The 23,191-nt window shown below is 34.7% G+C and overlaps 1 protein-coding gene across 1 annotated transcript in view; it reads right to left on the bottom strand.

Moving 5' to 3' along the window:
• LOC101719867 (putative ATP-dependent RNA helicase DDX60) overlaps positions 1 to 23,191 on the bottom strand; it is a 109,298-nt gene that overhangs the window by 55,298 nt on the left and 30,809 nt on the right. The window contains 6 exon segments of the mRNA XM_087216998.1: positions 3,214 to 3,309; positions 4,699 to 4,818; positions 6,729 to 6,878; positions 8,557 to 8,709; positions 9,197 to 9,363; positions 11,429 to 11,681. Coding sequence (XP_087073124.1) covers positions 3,214 to 3,309; positions 4,699 to 4,818; positions 6,729 to 6,878; positions 8,557 to 8,709; positions 9,197 to 9,363; positions 11,429 to 11,681 — 939 coding nt within the window.

Here is a 23,191-nt window from a genome sequence, read left to right as displayed (position 1 = left end):
AACTATAATGAAAATACCAATAGAACTCTACAACAAAAATAATCTTTACTTCAATTATCACAGCTAAGGGTAGGCTTTACACATGACAACAGCATGCTCCATTCACACATATTGCTTACACTGACAGCACATGTTTTGCTTTCCTGGCCTTTTTGTAGGACACATTTGACATCTCACTGGGCTTGCTCCTTTTTCAGGAGGTTCTTATTGTGTTATACTATGTATAGTTGACAAGAACATAAAATATGAATAAAATGAAGTATTAAAATCTTAATATTATTGAACATTTAGCATAAGCATCAACATTTTCACATCAGCTGTGTACTTGCTTATAAAAACTAAAAGATAGCATCAGAAATAAAAACCTATGTGAACTATAATGTAAGTACAAACAAAAGTCTACCACAGAAATAACATTTGCTTCAATTGTCACACCCAAGATAATCTTCACACATGACAGACAATTGCATGTTTCAAGCATGTCTCACTTACACTGAGAACATGTGCTTACTTTCCTTTGCTATATGGCAAGCCATTCTTGTCACCTCTCTTGTCTTCCTTTCTTGTCAGCAGCTTAATACTATATTGTACAATGTGCACTTTTCAGAAAAATAAGATATCAATAAAATAAAATATAAAATATGGAATGAGAGCTTAGAATAAATATCAACATTGTCACATCACCTGTGTATCTGCTTAAAAAATCTAAAAGATAATTTGAGAAATAAAAACTTATGTGAACTAAAATGTAAATACAAAAAGTACAAAAAAGTCTACCAAAGAAATAGTCTTTGCTTCAAAAGTCACATCCAATGCAATCTTCACACATGAAAACTGCATGTTCCATGCACAAATATCACTTACGCTGATAGTACATATGTCCTTTTTTGTAGGGCACTGTTGACATCTTTTTGGTTTTCCCGTTGTTATAGTAGGTCTTCGTGATGCTACACTTGCCTGTTCACCTGTCAGCTCACCAGTGTGCTCTACATTTTTTTTGTTTAGTTCCCAGGGGAGGAATATTTTGTTTTTCCTCTGCTGTAAATGATCTCTTATGAGTTCCAGTCCTAATCCTCTAAGAAAATTGGTCTGTGGTATTGTGAACTTGTTATCTTTTTTGTAAACTATCAAACGATTTATGGCACACATTTAGGATAGAGTAAAACACAACTATTGGCCAAGGTTTTGTGTTTCCAGTGACATCATAGTTTCTGCATGACTCATCAGCAACATCTACTCTGCCTTTAGGTTTGTTGTAGAAAGTTACTATATCAGACTTCTGTTTTGTCAAGGTTTCCCTACCAATATTTCCATCATGGTGTAATGTTGACATCAGAGGAACCAGTTTGTTTCTCTTTGCCATATATGTAACCAATGTTATATCTTTCTGAATTCCAAAGATTGTACCATACAATTCTCTGTTTTTAAATTGCAGCATTTCATTTGGAAAATTATATATACATATATATATATATATATATATATATATATATATATATGCCATATTTTGAAAGGATTTTCGGTCATATATTGCCTAACGGTAAAGGACCATGAAATGCTATAAGATGTTCATCAATAATCATGTATTCAAATGGTGTGTAAATTGCTTGACCTTTTGAAAAAAATTCTAAAACAATGAATGGATAGCAGCCAGATTATCAGTTTTCTTTCTTTCTTGGCAGGTGATTTTCTCAATAAACCTTAGGCAATTTTGAAGAAAAGCAAATCTCTTCAGTGTCATTGTTATTTTACACCCCTGATGCCCACACTCATAAGTCTTTTGCATCCATAAGTCTTTTATATTCCTGCAATTACCACAAGAAAGCCCTGTTAAATACAGCAGACCTATGAATGCTGTCATAGTGAAGTATCACAGTGAGGTATCATAAGAAACACATTTTTGAGTATAGCTATCAGTGCATATAGAACATTTTCCTTGTATTTCATCATTTGTGTATTTCACAATATCTCGTGGCATTTAATCGGTTACAATTTCCAACATTGAATGGCAGTGCTGGCATTCTATCCAATAGGTTGCACCCCTGCCCAGTTCCTCACTACATTTTTGGATATAGTTCTAACAGTGGATCTTTCCATTTGATTGCATGAGCATTTTGTACTATTTTGACTAGTCAAATATGTACTAACATTGCTGTTTTCTTTGTCATCTGAATCAGGGAGGACTTCATTCCTTGTGTCTGTATCAGTCAGTTCTTGCTCCATTTCACTGTCACAGGAATTTTGGCTCACATGGCCAACGTCAAGTCCTAAATGCACACCTGTTGCTGCTTTGGAGTTCCTCCACATACCTTGCTGTTTGTCTGCTAAGTGAGTAAATGCACAGATGTGTTCCTGCTTTCCCCATGCCCAGCTACTGTGAGCCACACTCATATTCCATTATGGTACAATACATGTTTACATAATAGATCAATGCTGTGGCTGTATTTTATCCCCTATGATGCTCAGGGAAGAATATGCAAAATGGTTACATGGAGCATTATGTGGGTAAATTTCCCACTTTGACACTTTTGCACACATGCTCACGCCTTGATGTTTGTTGTACCAAGTTGGTGAATGCAAAGATTGCTTCCTGTAACCCTCAAGTGAAGCTACCTAGACACATAGCCAACTATTATTATGCTAAAGGGTAAATTTACAGTAGAAAAGTATGGGATGGATTTTTGTATGCTATGTCTTTAAATAAATACTTTCTCACCTTGTCCCTTTAAGCAGAGGAGCAAGTTAATAGCTCTGGCCTACTGCACAATCTGTATGGGTTTCCTCACACACACTTTTGAAAATTAGCTTTCTTCAGTTGTATTTTCTGTGTGTCATTTGTTTCCTGTTCTGACAATACTATAATAAATAGTTGAAAACCTTGGTAGAACTCAAAATTTTCTGCTTAAAATATAAATATTCAATTTTGAAATCTTTATGCAGGGAAGCTTATGTCATGGGATTTGAATTCTGTTCACCCTGAAACAGTTGTCTCCAATCAAAATTCCCTCTTCACACAGAGCTTTGAAAGTTCCACTAACCTACCGTGTAGAGTCACACAAGGGAAGGGAGGCACTCAGGGAACTTTCCAGAAGAAAGAGCCACACTCCTACCTGATCTAAATTTCAGCAGACAGATTCCCAAAGGACCAAAGTTCTTCCTTATAGTGCTTATGCACACTAGAAAATTAACCCAGAGAAATAAAACCAAACATACCTCATCAAATATAACATATCGAATCCTTTTCACCCATTGTTGACAATGTGGAGCTAACAGCAGAATTTCAAAGCAGGAAGGCACTGTAACAAGTACCTAAAAATAATCATATTGCATCAACTAATATATTGAGCACTCAGTAAGTATGAGAGTAGTTATAAAACTATATATGATAGAGTTATGGGTCCTAGATGTATCTGCTGATAATTAGAATATAATGTTATTTCTGAGAATTAATTACATGAAAATTCTGATATATTAGTCTGAAAGAGATGAAACTTAAATTTTTTAGCTCAAAAGTGCTGAAATATCAAATCTGAAATTTTAATTATCTTATTATAAATATTATATTAAGTGTACAAAATATTTTTTGTGATATTTGCACACATGAGACATACTTTAATCACATCCATCTTCTCCATTACCTTCTTTTTTTTTGGTACCAGGGATTGATCTCAGGACCTTGCGCTTGTGAGGCAGGCAGCAGAATCACTGAGCTAAATCCCTGGCCTATCCATTACCCTCTTTAGTGAGCATTCAGCATTAGAAAATAGAAACTGTTCATTGTCACAGGTTTGAGTTTTTAAAATCTAACCCTACCGTAGAATTTGGGTTGTATTTTGTTTACCAAGAATCAACAAAGGAATCAGGACAAGGCAGAGAACTAGGCCAAACTGCAGACTGGACAGGGCCTCAGCCAATATACCTCAAAGATCTGGATGAATTTTGTCCATCAGGTTTTGTCTATCAAGTCAAAATGGCCCTTCTTTGTACACATGCTTAGCTCAGTCACAGGATATGGATGATACAGGAAACCCAGTGACAACTGGCATCTGTCCTCACCACATTCCTCACACCTGGGCAACAAGTCCTTCCTCAAAAGGCGATATGAGTAGCACATCTCCATGTCTACTACATAGTGTTCTATGATCATGCATTCACTTTTTGTTATTCTGTATTATTGATCTGCTATTTTAATAAGGAGGAAATCTATGATTTAATTTAAAAAGGTATACCATCCTTAATATATGTTTTTATATTATCCTTCAAGAGTGCTTTGCAGAAAACATGATAATGATTAGAAATTTCTGTTGTTAATTTTTGTAACTTGTAGTATTCTTACAATTGTTTTGAATCCATTTATAAACCATGATAATGTAATGAACTGTGGCTGAAATCTGAAATCAAAATATAAAGATCCTTAGAAAAAGATAAATTCTATTTCTTACTCTTCACAATGTAACAAAATTACACTTTTTCTAAAGTCTTTTTTTTTTTAGGTAATGAGGATCAAACTGGGACCTTGCCCAGCAGGAGGCAGAACCACTGAGCTAAATCCCTGGCCCTCTAAAGCCTTTTTGGCTTTCATAAATTCTGGAAAATTATTTTCACAAAGATTTGTGAAGATTTTGAGTTTCTAATCAAAGAGATATATAATTAGTGTTACATAATTTCATATCAAGTTTATTGAAGAACATACCCTACCTGACAGTTGAGTGCATCTTGACCATAGTCCCTTGTAAAAACACCACATACTACTGCACCATTTGGCAGATTTTTAGTATAACGATTTTGAACAGTTGCTGCCACTTGATTAACAAGGGCCTGATGGACAAGGAAAAAGACCATTAGTCACATAATAAAGTATAGATAGGTGAAATGTCAAAGGATAGCAGGAATTGTACAACAGTATGTCCTGCTAGATATACAGAAGCTTAGTAACACTTTCTTCTACCCATCTTTCTAAATACTGTAAAATAAATCATTCCTTTTGAGAAACTGAACTAAAATTATGAATCTCATTAATAAACTTGAACTTAAAATTTTAAAAAAAGAAGAAAAAGGAAAAGTCTTCCCTTGAAATACAAATTTTAAAATGTTGCCTGCATGTAGGAAATAAAATACATGAATAGCATAATATTTGGATGACTAACACTTAGAAAAAAACTGATTTTTACCACAGAATGAAGTTTAAGTGAAAGATACCTAAGATATACTTGTGTCTCTTCTATTTAGGGATATACCCTAGATGCCTGAAGTTGAGTGAATACGTGAATAGGTAGAACACTGCTCAGGATCAAGCAAGTGGCCTTCTCAGTGCAATTTATAAACCTGAATACAACTGTCTCACACTTGATGCCAAAGAAATTGAAAATCCATCTGGATTAAGTTGTAAATTTCATATTGCAACCATAAAGTTATTAGGAGGTGACATTTTCATAAATTTCAACACATAAAAAAATCTCAAATGAAAATATTGGTAATTCTGAATATGTAAATATTTTATTATTATCATCAAAATAACCATAAGAAAATAAAACAAGAAAATGAAAAATGAAAGAATATTTTACCATCATTTAATTCAAAAGATTTAGCAATTTTCTATATGAAGTTTTTGATTTATTAATAATATTTATCCCCCTCCAAAAGAAAAAGTGGGTAGATGCATCCATGAAAACTTTATGAGTAAAGAAATCCAGTCTTCAAATATCATTATCAAAGTGCCTCCAAATCACTAAGCATAGAGATGTTAATCTAAAGATGAAAGACTAATTTTCACTTATGAGTATGCAAAATTCATTAAATGGCAATAGAAATGTTGGCAAAGTTGAGAATGTATACTATGATATAGCAGAGGGAATTACAGTGGATTTAAAATTTAAAAAGAGTAATTTGCCAAAATGTTCTGTGTTCAATTCACCAACTCCATTTTTAATAATCTTAATTTTTATAGACATAGTTTATAAACTTCCTGCAATGGTAACTTATTGTTTTTATAATATGAAAAACAACAAAGCTACAACAAAAATAAAACACTAATTTAAGCTAATAATGTATGTTAATTTGTTGTGCAGGCTGATCAGGAATCATTCAACATTACACATTTTCCAAAAACTAAAGTCAACCTACTCCATTCTAGTTGGAAGTCACCCGAGCTAGATCTACAATCATCCCAATTAAACTTCTGTAGAGGTACTCTAATAAATAAAACATTGTGAACGAGGAAATGAAGACTTTAATTCTGATAAATCAAACTTCCTCCTAGAACACAAAAATCATTGGTTTTTTGTTTTGTGTTTGTTTTTGGTACCAGGGATAGAACTCGGGTCCTTGAGCTTGCGCAGCAGGCGGCGAAACCACTGAGCTAAATTCCTGGCCCAATCATTTTTTTGTTTTGTATTTTTTAAGTTCAAACTCAGCAGAACTAACACAAAGGAAATTTGGTAAAGTAAGCAGGATTGAGAAACAGACCAGTCCTCAGTGCCTAACAGCAGATAGGACATCTTCCATGAGCCCTGCAGAGGAGATACCATGCCCTTAGTTCACTGCCCAAGATTGCAAGACTAGATTTTTAAAAAATAGTTCCAAAGAAGGTGATATTTTAGCCTCTGAAACTGGAATAAAAATTTGCATGTTAAGAAATAAAGTGAACTAGATTTATCCTGTGACCACATGCAGCATTTTTAAAGGAGGTTTAGGAATGAAAGAGCAAATTACATGATCTTGAACGCTACCTTGGTTGGTGCAACATACACAACCACCCCTTCATCGCTCTCCTTCAGCACTTTCTCCATGCAGTAGTAGGAAGCATAGGTTTTGCCTGAGGATGTTGGGGCAACAATCACTGCTGACTCGTAGTTATCCACCACATCAAGGAGTTCTCGCTGCAGGGTTGAGAGTACAATATGTTTCAATAATATAAGCGACACGTTAGCAAATCAAATATATTAAATATTTCCTATATGATTTTATGAGTCTCAAGTGGAATGCTTGAAATTTGTAATTGCACAGAAAAAAATTTAAAATATCTGAAAAACACGTCATTCTCTCAGAGAAATTATCTTCTTTTGAGTATCTGTAAGTTGAGTTTTACTTTTGAAAAATGGAAAGGAAGTCTCAATCAAACATCCTGTTATTGGGAAGATTTCCTTGTAGTTATTTGTCATTTAGTAAGTATAGAATGGCTTTGAGAAACAATACTCTAAGAAGTAGCAATTTCATAATTTGTAATGAGGAAAAAATGGCTGGTTAGGAAAAACATCAAAGATCTTAATTGTGCTACCCATCAGCTACTTTCTGTATAGAATACAAGGTGCCTAATCTGGAGGTCAGGTTGGAGCTTCATTTCCACAGCCTATGTTTTTATTCAGCAACAGGACATCTAGTCAAAAGAACTGTAAGCCTATGATGTACAGAGGGTGGAAAAATACTTTCGAATTCAAACTTGCACCCCTGTTAAGTCTAGGTCCACTCTCAATCACACCTCATAGTGAAGTAAGCATCAGGAGAGTTACAACGTGCATACAGTTAATGGAGAGCATTTGTTTCCCTTATGGCCTGCACTGAAATAAGAAATTAGTCCTCCTACTGATGGAAAGGGAGCATGAAGCTTTTACAGTAGTCAACTATTATTAATAGAAGGAAGACAAAGTCTAGGCTGTGGTTCGAGTATGGTTTTAGTGTTCTCCAAGAATCCTTGTGTTAGAAACTTGCTCCCCAGGGTGTACAGCATTAAGAGAATCTTTACTGAGGGGCAGAGTGGAGTGGGAGGCCCCTAGGCACTGGGAGTGAACTAGGGAAGGTAGTTGCTGTGGGAGTCCGGGTCGTTCTCCAGACAATGTAGTTATAAAAAGCCTGAGCCCAACCTCGCTCAGCTTTCTCTCTACTTATTTGAAGATAGGACATTTTCTCCCACTTCATTCCCACCTTGAGGTCATATTATTCTGCTGTTAAGCCCTCATGGGGGCCAAACTAATGGTTCCACCTGATCTTGGACTTTTAACTTCCAGAACTGTAACCTAACTAAACCTCTTTATAAAGTTAGCATACCTCATGTATTTCATTACAGTAATGAAAAGCTTACATATAGTCTGATTCTAAGTGAAACAGTCTATTAGACTAAACATATGGAAGTATGCTCAATGTCTTCTCAATTTTATATGGCCAATATATGCAAAATTGGATCAATTTCTTCCAATTTTATAACCATGTGTAGCTATTTTATATACATTTATAGAAGAATAGTACTTGCAAAGAATAAATATCTAAACAATTGTCTACATTGTGTAAAGGAACCAAATTTCTCTGCATACATTTATACACTTATATATGAAATCCTACTGACACGGATAAAATCAGGAAGGTGCTCCAAAATGATTCAGCTGGATGACATGAAAAGGATACTTTTATTATGTGAGGAAAAAGTCAATATTTGGTATTTCACATAACTATTCAATATTAAGTCTATTCCAGATATAATATATAAAGTTGAATAATATATTAAGAAATTCCTGCATTCACATATAAACCTGAGGTTTTTTTCATTTGCATCAGCATCATTACCTGCCAAGTATCAGGAATAAAATCCTGGACCCTCGGATCTGGATCTTTTCTTTCCTCTCGTATCAAATGATAGCCCATGTGTTGCAGTTGAAATCGAGCTGGCCCAATGCCAATTAAATACTTATTCTTCTTCTTTATGTCATCTACTACATCCTATATTATTTCAAAGACCATTTTGAAAGTGGTTTAAATGAATATCATTTAAACAATTAAAATATATATTTTTAAGTTTCTTCTATGTAAAAACCATTTTACTACTTTTTCAATTTTGTAAAGACATTACCATTTAAATTATTCTCTTAATGGTAAATAAATTAATAGACATCAAAATTTTTAAATATCCATCATGGGACTTATAGCTATGACCTGATATATTTTAAAAATGGAATTATTACATCATAGTTTTGAGATGTTTTGCTAAAATCAATTATAGGATTAATTCTACGGTCTATACAAATTATCTGACATTTAGACTGTTTGTCCAGGAAAGCATTTATAAATCTCTAATTCTCTACTACTTCAAGATTGGGCGTTTGGATAACTAATAATGATAATATTTTCAGTAAACAAAATATAAAGATATTATTATATTTTTCAAAAAACTCATGTATACCTAATAGTTACACTCTTCAAATATTACCTGGTCAGTATATAAAGACTTTGCCAACTCATCAAATCCTAAATAATTAAGGCATCTGCCTATGAACTGCCGATCTGCATCTTGTAGAAGATCTGAGTATTTATTCATCAAAGGGTGGATCCTTTTCATCATTTGGACAGCTATACTGAAATCTTTTGTGGTCTTGCCTTTGTAAAAAAAAACAAAAAACAATAAAATGGTTATAGAAAACCATCAAATAGTAGATTTTTAATATATAAGATCAATCACCTGGGCTGTTAATCTTAATTAAACTTACTGTCTTACTTGGCATTAACAGAGGTTTTGAAGTAGAGAGGAAAAAATAAAAGTAAAGGTTTATTATTCATGCTTCATCATCTCCATGAATATTTGAGCATAGCTATGCTAATGGTAGACTAAAGAAAAATCTTGTAATTCATGATAGAAATGAGATTGCGTTTTAGAAGTTTATGGAGAATAAGAAGTCATGTCTCCATCTATTATTTTATCTTCTATTGTGTTCAAAGGAAATATGTGTATAACTTTAAATGTCTGATTACAAATTTAGCAATACTTACTGATCCCTGATTTTGATCACAGATATGCATTTGGTGTAATCATTGGAGTCTTTCAATTCAATCCATCTCTTTCAACTGCCAGATGCAGAATTGCACAATCCCTCTCCACTCCTTTAGGGTCATATATATCCTTTATACTCTTCCTTTCTGCTAATGTTTTCATACTTACCATGTCAGCGTTCCTGTGTATCCACTTTTCTTAAACCAGCCTATTTTTTATCTGTTCAACACCTGTTACTGAACACTTAATGAATCCAATAAAAGGCTATCCAAGAAATTTAATAGAAAGTTCTTACCCTCCAAGAGCTCCCCATCCAGTTACAAAGTCAATATACAATAATTTGATTGTTGCACAGTATGTAACAGAAAATACAGGTGTAATGTGAGCCCTATCAAGGAAAGGCCTTATGGAAAGATGCTTCATGAAATGGATTTGGAGAATAGAGTTTAGACAGATAAAAAACAAGGCCATAGACCGCTGTGGCAAATACTACTATGTAGTTCTCTACTCATTATTAATCCTTATAATTCCTTCCATATTGTAAGAAACTTCAATGTATCCAGGTAAAAGCTTACATTTATCAACACCCCTTGTGATTAAATGTATTCTTGTCACCAAATTCTGGCTCATAATATTTAAGAGGAAGTTGCTGATAACAGGAAAACTCCATAAAAGACAGAGATAGTCTAATAGACAGAGAAGAATTTGCCTTCTTCCCTTTCTCCCAACATTTGCTAGAATACAGTCATTTAGGAATGTAAGACAGCCTGAAGAACGGAACACATGCCAAGGATAATGACCAAAACAGAGAAGCTTGGGTCACTGGTGCCACTGTCCAGCTATCAAGCTATACAGATCACAGGTGAGCTTCATTTAAATGAGTAAACTACTATATTCTTTAAGCCACTCTTAATTTCTCTTAGGAGCAGCCAACTGCAAATGTGATTACTCATCTTGATTGGTGAGAACAACATATTCTGTTAAGTCTTATGCCTCTTATTAGGATAAAATACACGATGAAACATGGAATTTGCTAGAACACACATTGAAGGTAAAGAAATAAAATTTAGGGGGAAATTGGATGATGGAGAGAACATGAAAGTAATGTGTTAAAGATTCAAGTGTGGAAATCTCAAAACTGACATCAACCAGGTTTACTCAAACAGACTATCATGTTGGAGGTATTATGAAACACAATCATTTTGTTTCTCTGTCCCTTCTTATTTCACTCTTTCTCTTTTTCATTTCTACTCCCTGCTGTAGAAATTGTATTCCAGAACACATGGACTCCACGGCATGTTTGGGAGAACTCAGCATGGTAGACAAACATCAATTTCCCCAGAAAGAAAATATTTATGCTTTGGAATACAAAAGAGAATGATAGATTCTCCCAGGGTGCCTCACCATCTTTGTTGGCTCCTTTAATCATGCCACTATTTGATATGTAGCTATTTTAAAACTTATCTTTGATTGTATTTATGACTGTGCTCTGTATTTGCTACTGAAATCCTGAAATGTAATTGCTCATTGATAAAATGGAGATAATAACACTTAATAAATCAAATAATGCACATAAATCATCAAACACAAATTTCCAGTTAACAAATGACTACTATTATCATAACATTTCTATAGTTGTCCAGTTCACCAAAATAAGAAAACACAATCATGTACCTTCACCTCGACAGTGTACTTTCCATGCTTTCAAGCAGGCAGTAAGACCGACTATTTCAACTTGAACTTTCACTGAGTTACTTTTACATGATTTCAAAAAGTCTTCCAAGTCCTTTACTCCAGAGTTTAAATTTTTTGTCATTTCTTCTTCAATAGACAATGATAGAGCTTTCCATTTTTGCTCTTCTTTTTGTTCTTCCTTGGCAAGTAACCTCTTCTTATTCTCTCTAGCAATTATTTCAGCTTTGGTCTCCTGCCCAAAAGGAAAGAAACGTATCTTCCAACAAGTTCAAAGTATTCCAAGATGACATTATATGAAACAATATTTTTAAATGCACATTAATAATTTTGACCATCATCTTATTCTGTAATAGGCATTAGACATCAAATGGCTTTTTCTTAAAATTAAGCTTCTGTAAATTAAAAAGTTGTGACAGTTCAGCCCAGTGTAGTGGCCTATGCCTATGCTCATAGTGCTCTGGGATGATTGGGCAGGAGTACTGTACTTTCAAGCCCAGCCTGAACAACTTAATAAGTCACCAAGACCCCATCTCAAAATTTAAAGGAAAAATTTTTAATTTGTAAAAGGCTGTAGATGTAGCAGAGTGTTAAGAACCTGAGTTCAATCCCAAGTAGTATACAATTGAGTATAAAGGCTATCTGTAGACAAGTTTTAAATTTCTAAGTGGTATCAGTTATAAAAACAAACCAAAGAGAATATAAACACCACTAGGCCACTGCTTTTGTCACAGTAGTGCCTGTTACTCTCTGGAATCATTTTCCGTTCTCCATTTCTCCAAAGTCACTTTCCTATTTCTTATTTTGTTAAGATATTTCCATCATGAACCCCCCTGTCTCATTCCTCAGTCATTTGTTCCTCCTCTACCTTGTCATCTACCAAAGCACTAATCAACATAAACTATAGTTGTAATTTTCCTTGTGTCCTCTATATTAAGATCCTTGAAACAGGATTATGTCATGTTCTTTATATTGAAACAAATCTCTGATGAAGAAATGACAAAAGAGAAAAGTATAAAGGAAAAGAGACTATTGAAGGACAAACAAAAACAAATAATTTGTTCTACCTAGATAAAGTTTTCAGTTGACTTACACAATGTATAACAATTTTACTACAGTTTACCAACCTGACATATTATTCCATGAAGACATGCTTAGAGAAGTAGCAAGAAAATTTTGACAAACTTTCAACTCTCCTTGTGACTTATGGAATTAACATGGTAAACATGTGATTATAGCTGTCATTCCTTTCTAAGCATTTGATTCTAATCAATTATATTTAGATTTCTCAATATTTTGTGCTCTCCATTAGATCCATTCATCATAGTTCTGTTCCATTAAGACAAGGGTGAACCTCAGCCTTGTCTAAGCACTCAATTTATCTTGAACCTGTAGACTTACTGAACTATTGGTAGAAGAATATATTTACAAAATGCTAAGGGTGTTTAATTTCTTTTGGATAACTGATTTCTAGTAAGGTTAAAAGGATAAAAGTATGAAATATTTCTCATTCTTCATATCTTGATCTTTGTGAGAACATTTTTTGATAATTTGTTTTGTAACATCTCTCATAAAATAGGGAAGAAGAAGAAAGAGGAGGAAGAAGACAACATTCCTGATATTGCTAAATGAAAAAGTAAGAGTTCCTTTGGGTGGTTTGATCAACAACAAAATTGGCTATAAAATTGAAATGAAGCTTGTCGCCATGAGAAGGAAACAATGTAATTACATAAATGGTTTAGTGAGGCTGCTGTTATAAATGTAAGGGTTGAAGTAGTCTATAATTCTGATTGGATTTTTTAAGCGTTTAAAGAAAACAAACTTCACAAAAGAACTAAGAACATTTTAGAGTCATTTGTGATTTTAAAATTTTATCTTGAGTAGAATATGAGAGAGTGCTTTGGGTAAGACCTCCAAATGATGCCTGTCCCTCAAAAGTTTGAAACTTGCACTCTTTGTTTATTAATTAGTTGGAGAACTGATAAAAAATGACTCACTTTTTGATCTAGATAGAATATTTCCAGATGTAAGTATCCAGAAGGGAGGCTAAAGGTTTTCTTATTTGCTTTTGTTGTTGCTTGGAGCTGGGGGAATTATATGTTTCATTTTTTATAACTTCATTATGTTTACTTCACTTGATAAGGCAGACATAGCCAATGCCTGTTATTAATTGGTTTTATCAAGATAGTACTCTCTTATATATTAAAAATTTGAATCTTAAGAGACACTTTTAATGAAAATAAATGCCATTCCCAAATCTCCAACTTTGAGTCTCACAGAACTAGACTGAATCTTAATGATTGCATACTTTTATAAATGGAAGCAAAATGTTACCTTTCTGTAAAGTCATACAAATCAGTAAATACAGTTTGAACACAATTTCCTGCACTTAGTTATTAATATTATCACAAATGTTAACTAATAATTTTCACATAAGCTTTTAATATCATTATTCCAGAAATCAGTATAAACGTTCTGCTCTCATGGAGCCCCTGATACAAGCAAGAAGAGTTTTCCCCCTCCCCAGCTTCTCCCTTCTCTCTCTGGTTCCTGGTTACCATAGGTTAAGAATTTTTTCCTCTGTTATTCTTCTGTGCCATCCTGCTTCTGCCTTGGAGCCAGAATACCATGGACTGAAACTACAAGCAAAAATAAACCTCTCCTCCTTAGAGTTGTAGGTATCAGATATTTTGGCTCAGGACAAGAAAGTGACTAAGGCAACTTATACTATGTGAAATAATACAATAAAACTAAAAAAAAAGACACCAGCATCTGCCAGTTCCAAGCTGGCTCTACATTTTGGTCCCCCATGGCATGTGGCAGTAGAGGTGGAAAATAATCAATCTGATCCTGGATGAAGGCATTGCCTGGGGAGAGACACCTACCATTCAGCAGATACCAGACCAGAGGGTCAATCACCTTTTGTATCTAACAGTGTGAGCAAGGACACACAGTGCCTTGAACTGTAAACACAGTCTGGGGTGCATGGACAGAGGGGCAGCTGGTTCAGTGAGGCACCTCAAAAATCCGTAAGTCCTAAAGCTAGGCATAGAAATTCACCACTGTCTTCATTCCAAGACTGCACATCCTAGAAAGAAAGTACTTATTCAAAAACAAAGAAGAATTTTTTCTGTCACTCAAACATTGTGTTAACAGTGCTGGAGAAACAACCTAATGCAGAACCTCAAGATCCTAGAAGAAGAAGAGCATAACAAACCCAAAGCTCTTACAAGAGAGGAAATTATAAAGATCAGAGCAGAAATCAATGCAATGGAGACTAAGAGAATGATACAAATATCAATGAATCAAAGAGTTTGTTTTTTGAAAGAATAAATAAAATCAATAAACCTTTAGCCAACCTTATCAAAAAGAGGAAAGAAAAAGGCTCAAATCTGTGCAATTAAGAATGAAAAAGTTGAAATCATAACAGATCCAGCAGAAATCCATGGGATAGATCATCAATACCTACTTAGAGAACCTATATTCTAATAAAATGGAAAACACAGAAGAAATAGTCAGATTCCTAGATGCACACAAATTTCCAAAGTTAAATGAAGAAGAAATAGAAATTTTAAACACTCCAATTACAGTAAGTGAAATTGAAAATGTAATAAAAAATTTACCAGCAAAGAAAAGCCCAGGGCCTGATGGCTTCACTGCTGAATTCCAAAAGACATTTAAAGAAGAACTATCACCATTACTCTTTAAACTCAACAAGGAAGTTGAAAGGGAAGCAATACTTCCAAATTCATTCCTGGAAGCAAATGTTACTTTGATTCCAAAACCAGGGAAAGACCCAACCAGAAAAGAGAACTACAGGCCAATAGCCCTAATGAACATAGATGCAAAAATCCTCAACAAGATACTGGCAAACAGAATACAGAGAGTCATCAAGAAGATCATACACCCTGACCAAGTCGGATTTATCCCAGGGACTCAAAGATGGGTCAAAATACATAAATCAATAAACATAATACACTATATTAAAAGAGCCAATGACAAAAACCATATGATCATCTCAATAGATGCAGAAAAAGCATTTGAAAAATCCAACACCCATTCATGTTAAAAACGCTACAGAAAATTGGAATACAAGGTCTTTATCTCAACCTGATTAAGGCTATCTATGAAAGACCAACAGCCAACATCATACTAAATGGTCAAAAACTGACAAGTTTCACACTAAAATCAGGAACAAGACAAGGAACAACACCACACCTGTTCAATATAGTTCTGGAAACATTAGCCACACCAATTAGAAAAGAGAAAGGAATAAAAAGAATGAGGATAAGAAAGGAAGAAGTTAAACTGTCATTATTTCCTGACTATATGATACTTTACATAGAAGACTCAAAAAACTTTGCCAAAACACTTCTAGACTTAATTGACAGATTCAGTAGAGTAGCTGGATACAAGGTAAACCCTCAAAAAACAATAGCCTTCTTATACACAAAAAAGAGACTCACTGAGAGAGAAATTAGGGAAACAATTCCTTTTACAATAGCATCCAAAAAAATGAAACATGCTGGAATCAGTCTAAGAAAGGAAGCAAAAGACCTCTATACTGAAAACTACAGCACTCTGAAAAAAGAGATCAAAGAGGATATAAGAAAATGGAAAGACATCCCTTGCTTCTGGGTAGGAAAAATGAATATGGTCAAAATGGCCATACTTCCAAAACTGGTATAGAACCAGTGCAATCCCGATTGAAATCCCAACAGTATATTTCGCAGAACTAGAGAAAACAATCCAAAAATTCACATGGAACCAGAAGAGGCTTAGAATAGCAAGAGCAATTCTAGGCAACAGAGACATGATACAAGGTATCACAATCCCCAATTTGAAACTATACTACAAGGCTACTGTGAGAAAAGCAGCATGGTACTGGCAAAAAAACAGACCTGAAGATCAGTGGAATAGATTAAAAGATGTAGAAACAACTCCCAACATACTCAGCCACCTCATCTTTGACAAAGGAGCCAACCATCCTCATTGGAGGAAAGATAGCCTTTTAATAAATGATGTTGGAAAAACTATATTTCAACCTGCCAAAGATTAAACTAGAACCGTATCTATCACCATGCACTAAACTAAGATCGAAGTGGATTAAAGATCTGAATATTAAAGCAGAAACACTAAACTTACTGGAAGATAAGTTAGGTAGAACTCTTGAAAACATTGGCACAGGTTTTATAAAAAATAACCCTCAATAGCATGAGAACTAGCACAAAGAATCAACAACTGGGATCTCATCTTATTACAAAGCTTCTGCACTGCAAGAGAAACCACCAACAGAGCTAACAGACAACCTACAATATTGGAAAAAAATTTTAGCAGCTGTACTTCAGACAAAGGACTACTATATAGAGTATATAAAGAACTGGAAAAAATCAGACCCCCCCAAATTTAAAGACCCAATTCAAAAATGGGCATCTGAAATGAACAGACATTTCTCAGACAAAGAAGTAGAAATAGCAAATAAACACATGAAAAAATGTTCAACATCACCAGTCATTTGAGAGATGCAGATGAAAACAACACTGATTTTCCATCTCACCCCAGAAAGAATGGCTCCTATTAAGAAATCAACCAATAACAAATGCTGGTGGAATGTGGGAAGAAAGGAACACTTCTCCATTGTTGGTGGGAGTGCAGACAAGTGCAACCATTGTGGAAATCAGTATGGAGATACCTCAAAGAACTAGGACTAGTGGTCTCATTTGACCCAGCTATTCCCCTGCTGGACATCTTCCCAAAAGAATTGAAAGTATCATATATGCAATATATGTGCACCCATGTTTATAGCAGCATAGTTTTTAATAGCTAAAGTGTGGAAACAGGCCAAGTATCCATCAACTGGAAACTGGATAAAGAAGATGTGTTTTTCTTTATAAAATGTAGTACTACTCAGCCATAAAGAATGAGAAACTAGAGACATTTATAGCTAGATGAATGCATATTGAGATCATACTCTTAAGTGAAATAAATAGGACACTCATTTTAATACTGAATAGTTTCTCTAGTGTGAGAAACTGAAAGTGCAAATAAGGTTTAAAATGATTAAAATGAATAATTTATAATTTGAAATAGGGAGAAAGGTCCAAAGGGGTAGGGGCAGTGGGAGGGAAAGGGGAAAGCAAAGAAGGGAAAGAAAAAATTATGAGAAAAGGAAAAAATGGAAACAAAGTCTATGTAAATAGGGAAGGGTGGAGGGTTTGAGGGAGGACAGGGAATGGGGAAAAAAATAAGAACCAACATACATCATGTACGGGTACCAGCACCCAATGATAAATGTAAACATATTGTATCCCTAAAATGTACCAATAAAAGAATTTAAGCAAAAAAAAACAGTGCTGGAAGACATTTATTACCTAATTTTTAGACTTCCTCCAAAGCTACAGTAATCAAGGCAATGTTGGTGTAAGGAAAGACATGTAGATCAATGGAATAAAACAGAGAATCTAGAAATAGAACCACACATGTATGGTCCACTGAGTTTCGAAAGATTATTTAACATTAACATTTTATAGAACATAAACTCAACTCAAGAGCAGAGGAAAAGATAGTGTTTCTAACAAATGGTACTAGAACTCCCGGTATCCATATGTAAAAAATTAACCTCATCCCTTTGTTTCTATACATAAAAATAACTTGAATGGATCTATGAACCTAAATATGAAAGACTAAAACTATAAAACTTTAAGCAGAAATTATAAGGGAAAATGTTCATGAATTTAGGGCAGGTAAGCATTTCCTAGGATACAAAAAACATGATATATAAAAGAAAAAAATTGATAAATGAGATTCCATCAAAATTTAGAACATTAAAAGACATCTTTAAGAAAATGCAAAGTAGTTCTTAAACAGAACATATTTATAGTACATATAAACTATGACCAGAATATATGAAGAACTCTTACAGCTAATTAATAGATAACCCAATTAAAAGTAGACACAAGAAGATGATAAATAGCCATTACAGTACAAGGAACGGTGTGCAACACTAGAATCAGAAAAATACTAATCAGTACAATAACAAGATTGAATTATACACTCATTAGGGAGATGAAGTTAAAAGTTTTAAAAGAAAAAATGACAGCTTAGGTGTGAACCAGTTAGAACTTTCTAATACTGTTAATGAAAATGTAAAATGATAAAACCATTTGGGAAAACAATACAGAAATTTCTTGTATTACTGTTAAGAACCAACAGTTCTGTTTTAATTTTTTACTTAAGAGAAATGAAAACACATGTTCAAAATACATTGCACATACAAGTTGACTATCCCTTACTGAAATTCTTGGGACCAGAAGTGTTTCAGATTTTGGTTTGAAGTCCACTTGATCTGCAAAAGGGATAGCTACTCCTGCTTTTTTGGGGGGTTCCTGTTGCATAGAGTATTGTTTTTCCCCCTTTAACTTTAATTATGTGAGTTTCTTTTTGAATTAAATGTGTTTCTTGTATGCAGGATATTGTTGGATCTTGCCTCTTGACCCACTCTGCCAGACTATTTTTTTTGATTGGTGAATGGAGACCATTAACATTGATGGTTATAGCTGATACATATTAACTTATCATTGTCATGATATTTTCTTTTTGTTGGATTCTCACCCTTTGCTTTAATTTCTTGTTGTGCTTGATGGATTCATTCTGCTGAGCTTCCTGGGGTTGTGATCCTCATTGTCTTTTCCTAGGATATTGTCTAAAATTTTTGGAGTGCTGGTTTGGCATTCATGAAGTTCCTAAGGTGTTCTTTGTCATGAAAGTATCTTATTTCTCCATCAATTTTGAAAGATAGTTTTGCAGGGTATATCAATCTGGGTTGGAGGTTGTTTTCGTTTAGGGCTTGAAGTATGTCACTCCAAGCTCTTCTTGCCTTGAGGGTTTGTGCTGAGAAGTCTGCTGTGATCCTGATGGGATTTCCTTTGTATGTGATTTGTTTCTTTTCTCTTACTGCTTGTAGAATTTTGTTCTGTTGGGTTTCTGGAATCTTAACTATTATATGACTATGTGTAGATTTTTTAAATCAAGGCTAGTTGGAGTCCTATGCATCTCATCTATCTGTATGTCAAGTTCTTTTCTCCTGCTTGGGAAGTTTTTGGCCATCACTTCTGTGAATAGTATTTTTTATGTCATCTGCACTCTCTCCTGTTTATTTATCGACTCTGATCCATCTTATGTTATTCTTCTTTGCATCATCTGTTATTCTTCTTTGCTTCATCCAGCACCTGCTGGATCAATTTTTCAAGGTCCCTTACTATTTTAAAGAAATTTGTCTTTTCCTGGTCACTAATTGCAATCTTATCTTCTATATCTGAAATTCTGTCCTCACATTGGGTCATTCTTCTGCATAAACTTTCAATGGAGTTTTAATCCCCTGGAAATCTGTTTGCATCTCTTTTATGGATTCCATTTGTTTCCTATGTTGGGATTCCATCATGTTCCTCTGCTCCTCTATGTTTTTTTAATCTGTGTCTGCTCTAGATTTATTAATCATATCTTGCACTATGGGTACAATCTCTGCTGTTATCTGAGAAAGTATTTCTGATTTCATTTTTCGAGATTCTCTTTTGTCCCCAATTCAGAGAGTCCAGGTGGTTGAATATCAGATTGTTTCATCTTGTTTCCCATTCATGTTGCCTTAGGTGATCTGGAAGTCTGATTTTGAGACTTATTTATGTGTCTTCTCATTTCAACAGATGCAGCCTGCTGTGCCTTTGTTGAGGCAACTTTTTGCTCACCTAGTGGCCTTCAATTCTCAGCATACCACCGAGCAGCCTTTTCTCTGCTGCTCACCAGTACACCAATTCCTGGGTTCAGAAAGGTGGCCTTCTGGATCCAAGCTGACCTGTTGTCTGGGTGGGCTTCTGGCTTGGGCCTGTGCACAGTTGGGCTGGTATCTAGGTGTGCCTCTGGCTAGGGGTCCTATGTAGCTGTTGCCTGGGAGGGCCTTTGGCTAGACATTGTGCACCCCAGTTCTTATTGTGTGAGCAAGTTTCTGGATATGGTCTCGCACACTTACTGATGGTATCAGGATGAACTTCTGGCTGTTGCTTGTGTGCCTGCGCAGGTCTTTTCCAGGTGGACCCTTGGCTTGTGCTTGTAAGTCCCAGCCTCTAGGGTCAGGGTAGAGCCCTGGCTGGGATATGCTTGTAGCCAAGCTGCTCTAGTCCACACCACTGCTCTCCCAATTAGGTGGTCTGATGTGCTTTTATTGCATAGATTTTCTTTGCTTTTCTGGTGGGCTTCAATTTTCATCAAGGAGCCTCAGAGAGGCCCTCTTTCTGTTGTTCACTTCTTGTCTATATTCTTGAGCTCAGAACAATGTCCTTTATGACCCCTGTAACTCTGTGGTGTGGATCCAGGTAATGGTTCAGTACAGCCATGGGGTTGGGGGGTTGCTGGGGCCCACACAACTTACTCCCTCAGCACTAGGTATGGGGCTCTGCTCCTTGGCACTCTGGAGCCATGGTATGACGGCCCATGTCACTCAAACTTATTTTAGTTTTCTATTTTAAATTCTTTTTCTCTGTCCATTCATTTTTCTGAGGAGTTAGGCTTTTTATCCCTTTTTAATATCTTTCTCTTTAGTTTGTTTCCCTTCTTTTTCTCTTTTCCCCTTTCAACTTCTTTTTTCTGCCTTCTTGTCTTTCATTTTCTGTATTTTAGTTTGCTTTAGTTTTCTTTTTTTCTTGTTCATTCTTTCCCATAACTGCTTTCTAACACTATCAATTTCATTTATTCCTCGAGAGGAACCACATCTTACTTTTCTGTCTTCCTTCTTATATCCCATTTGTTAATTTTTCACATTTTACTCTCTTCATTCTCCAGTTCTGAACCCCATCCACTTTTGTAAGTAGAATATTAAGCTTTATAAATCTCTAGCTCATTTATGCTATTACTGTTGAATACCATTCTATTGTTAGTGAAGGTAAAGTTGATCGATTTAGTAATATGTACTATATATCAATTGTAAGTCAATATCTGGGTTATGTTAGTGATCATACTATAGTTATAGATCTCTTTTTTATGATTAAGGGTGGTACATTATTGATCCTTAGGGTTTGTCAATATCCAGTTTGTGTTTGACACTATTATTGCTGCTGATTTTATTAGTATAGCAAGGTGACACAGTTGTTGCTATTAATTGGTTTTCTTGGGACTCCAATATCTGGGTTGCCTTGGGATTATTAACAATACTGTGGCCCATGCCAGGAAAGCTGAGCACTAGTCCAAAAACACTGCAAGTACCTCTGCAAGTACTCAGAGATAGTTGGACCCTGGGATAGAGACAAGGCCAATAGTTCGGCATACACAGAGGTCACCACTAAAAGTAGATATCAACTAAAGAGTTCTCCATCTTAGCAACAAAGCTCGCCAGTATAATCAGCTCACAAGCCTCAATACAAAATTAAACAAACAAAAAAATCCTCAAGAAATAAAAATATGTAAGGACAAGGCAACAAAATGCCTAACCAAAAGCTTATGCATGAAGCACTGAAGAGGAGGAAGCCAAAAGCCACATAGACAAATAATTTGTCAGGATAGAAAAGAAGATAACAAAATAGATCAATAAGGCTCTTGACAAACACAGAGAAGGTATTAACAAACAGATAATGGGACAAATAAATAAAATGTTCATCAAATGTTCAAAAAATGCTAAAAACAAGCTAGCAAAACTAAAAAATGATGCAAAATATGAATGACCAGGATAGAAAAAAAATTAGAGTCCATAAAAAGGTTCCAAATAGAAATACAGATGATTAAAAATTCTGTCCAAAGTATGGACATCAGAAGTGACCGCCATGAACATAGAGTGTCAGAAGTAGAAGACAGGGCTATTTTTGGTGATAAATTAATCAGAGATACCTTAAAAATAAGGGCCATGAAAAATGGATACAACAACTTCTAGATCACTCAAAGAAGACTAATTTAAGATTAATTGAAATTAGTGAAAAAACAGAATACAGCACAAATGATAGTTTTTAAAAAACATGTTTACTGAAATAATAGCAGAAAACATTACAAATAAGAGAAAGAAATATAGATATAGATATAGATAAGTGAGGCATATGGAACCCCAAGTAGCCAAAAAACAAAAAACCAAACAAACCTCCCCACAAAACACCATAGTCAAAATCCTGGAAGTCCAATGAGAGAATACAACCTTAAAAGCAGTTACAGAAAACCAATGAGTAACTTTTAGAGGTAAACTCATTACAATTAGAGCAGTCTTCTCAACACAAACCTTAAAGGCCAGGAACTTGGAGTAAAGTGTTTCAAACCCTAAAAGAAATGAGTTTCCAACATAGTACTGAAACATTGGCAAGAGCAATTAGGCAAGGAAAAGAAATAAAAGGGATATATATAGGAAAGAAAGAAATCAACCTATCATTATTTGCAGATGACCTCATTGTCATACATAGATATCCAAAAGAAATCAACCAAAAGATGCATAGAACTAATAAGCAAATTCAGCAATGTAGCTGGATGCAGAGTCAACTTCCCCAAATTCCATAGCATTCCTGCATACCATGAATCCACTGAGAAATTAGGAAAAAATAGCCCCCACAGTAGCACCAAGAAAAATTAAATACTTAGAAATTAACCTAACCAAAGAAGTGAAAGACCTCTACAATGAAAACCAAAGTATTCTGAAGAAGGAAATTGAAGAGAACATCAGCAAATGAAAAGATATCCCTTTTCCTGGATAGCCCAAACCAATATAGTCAAAATGGCCTTACT

The sequence above is a fragment of the Heterocephalus glaber genome, unplaced genomic scaffold (assembly GCF_053883595.1).
Source record: "Heterocephalus glaber isolate CG9 unplaced genomic scaffold, H.glaber_assembly_v1.0 deba00001461, whole genome shotgun sequence".
Taxonomy (NCBI): domain Eukaryota; kingdom Metazoa; phylum Chordata; class Mammalia; order Rodentia; family Bathyergidae; genus Heterocephalus; species Heterocephalus glaber.
The sequence above is the reverse complement of the archived record's forward strand: the minus strand, read 5'-3'. Positions and strand labels throughout refer to the sequence as shown.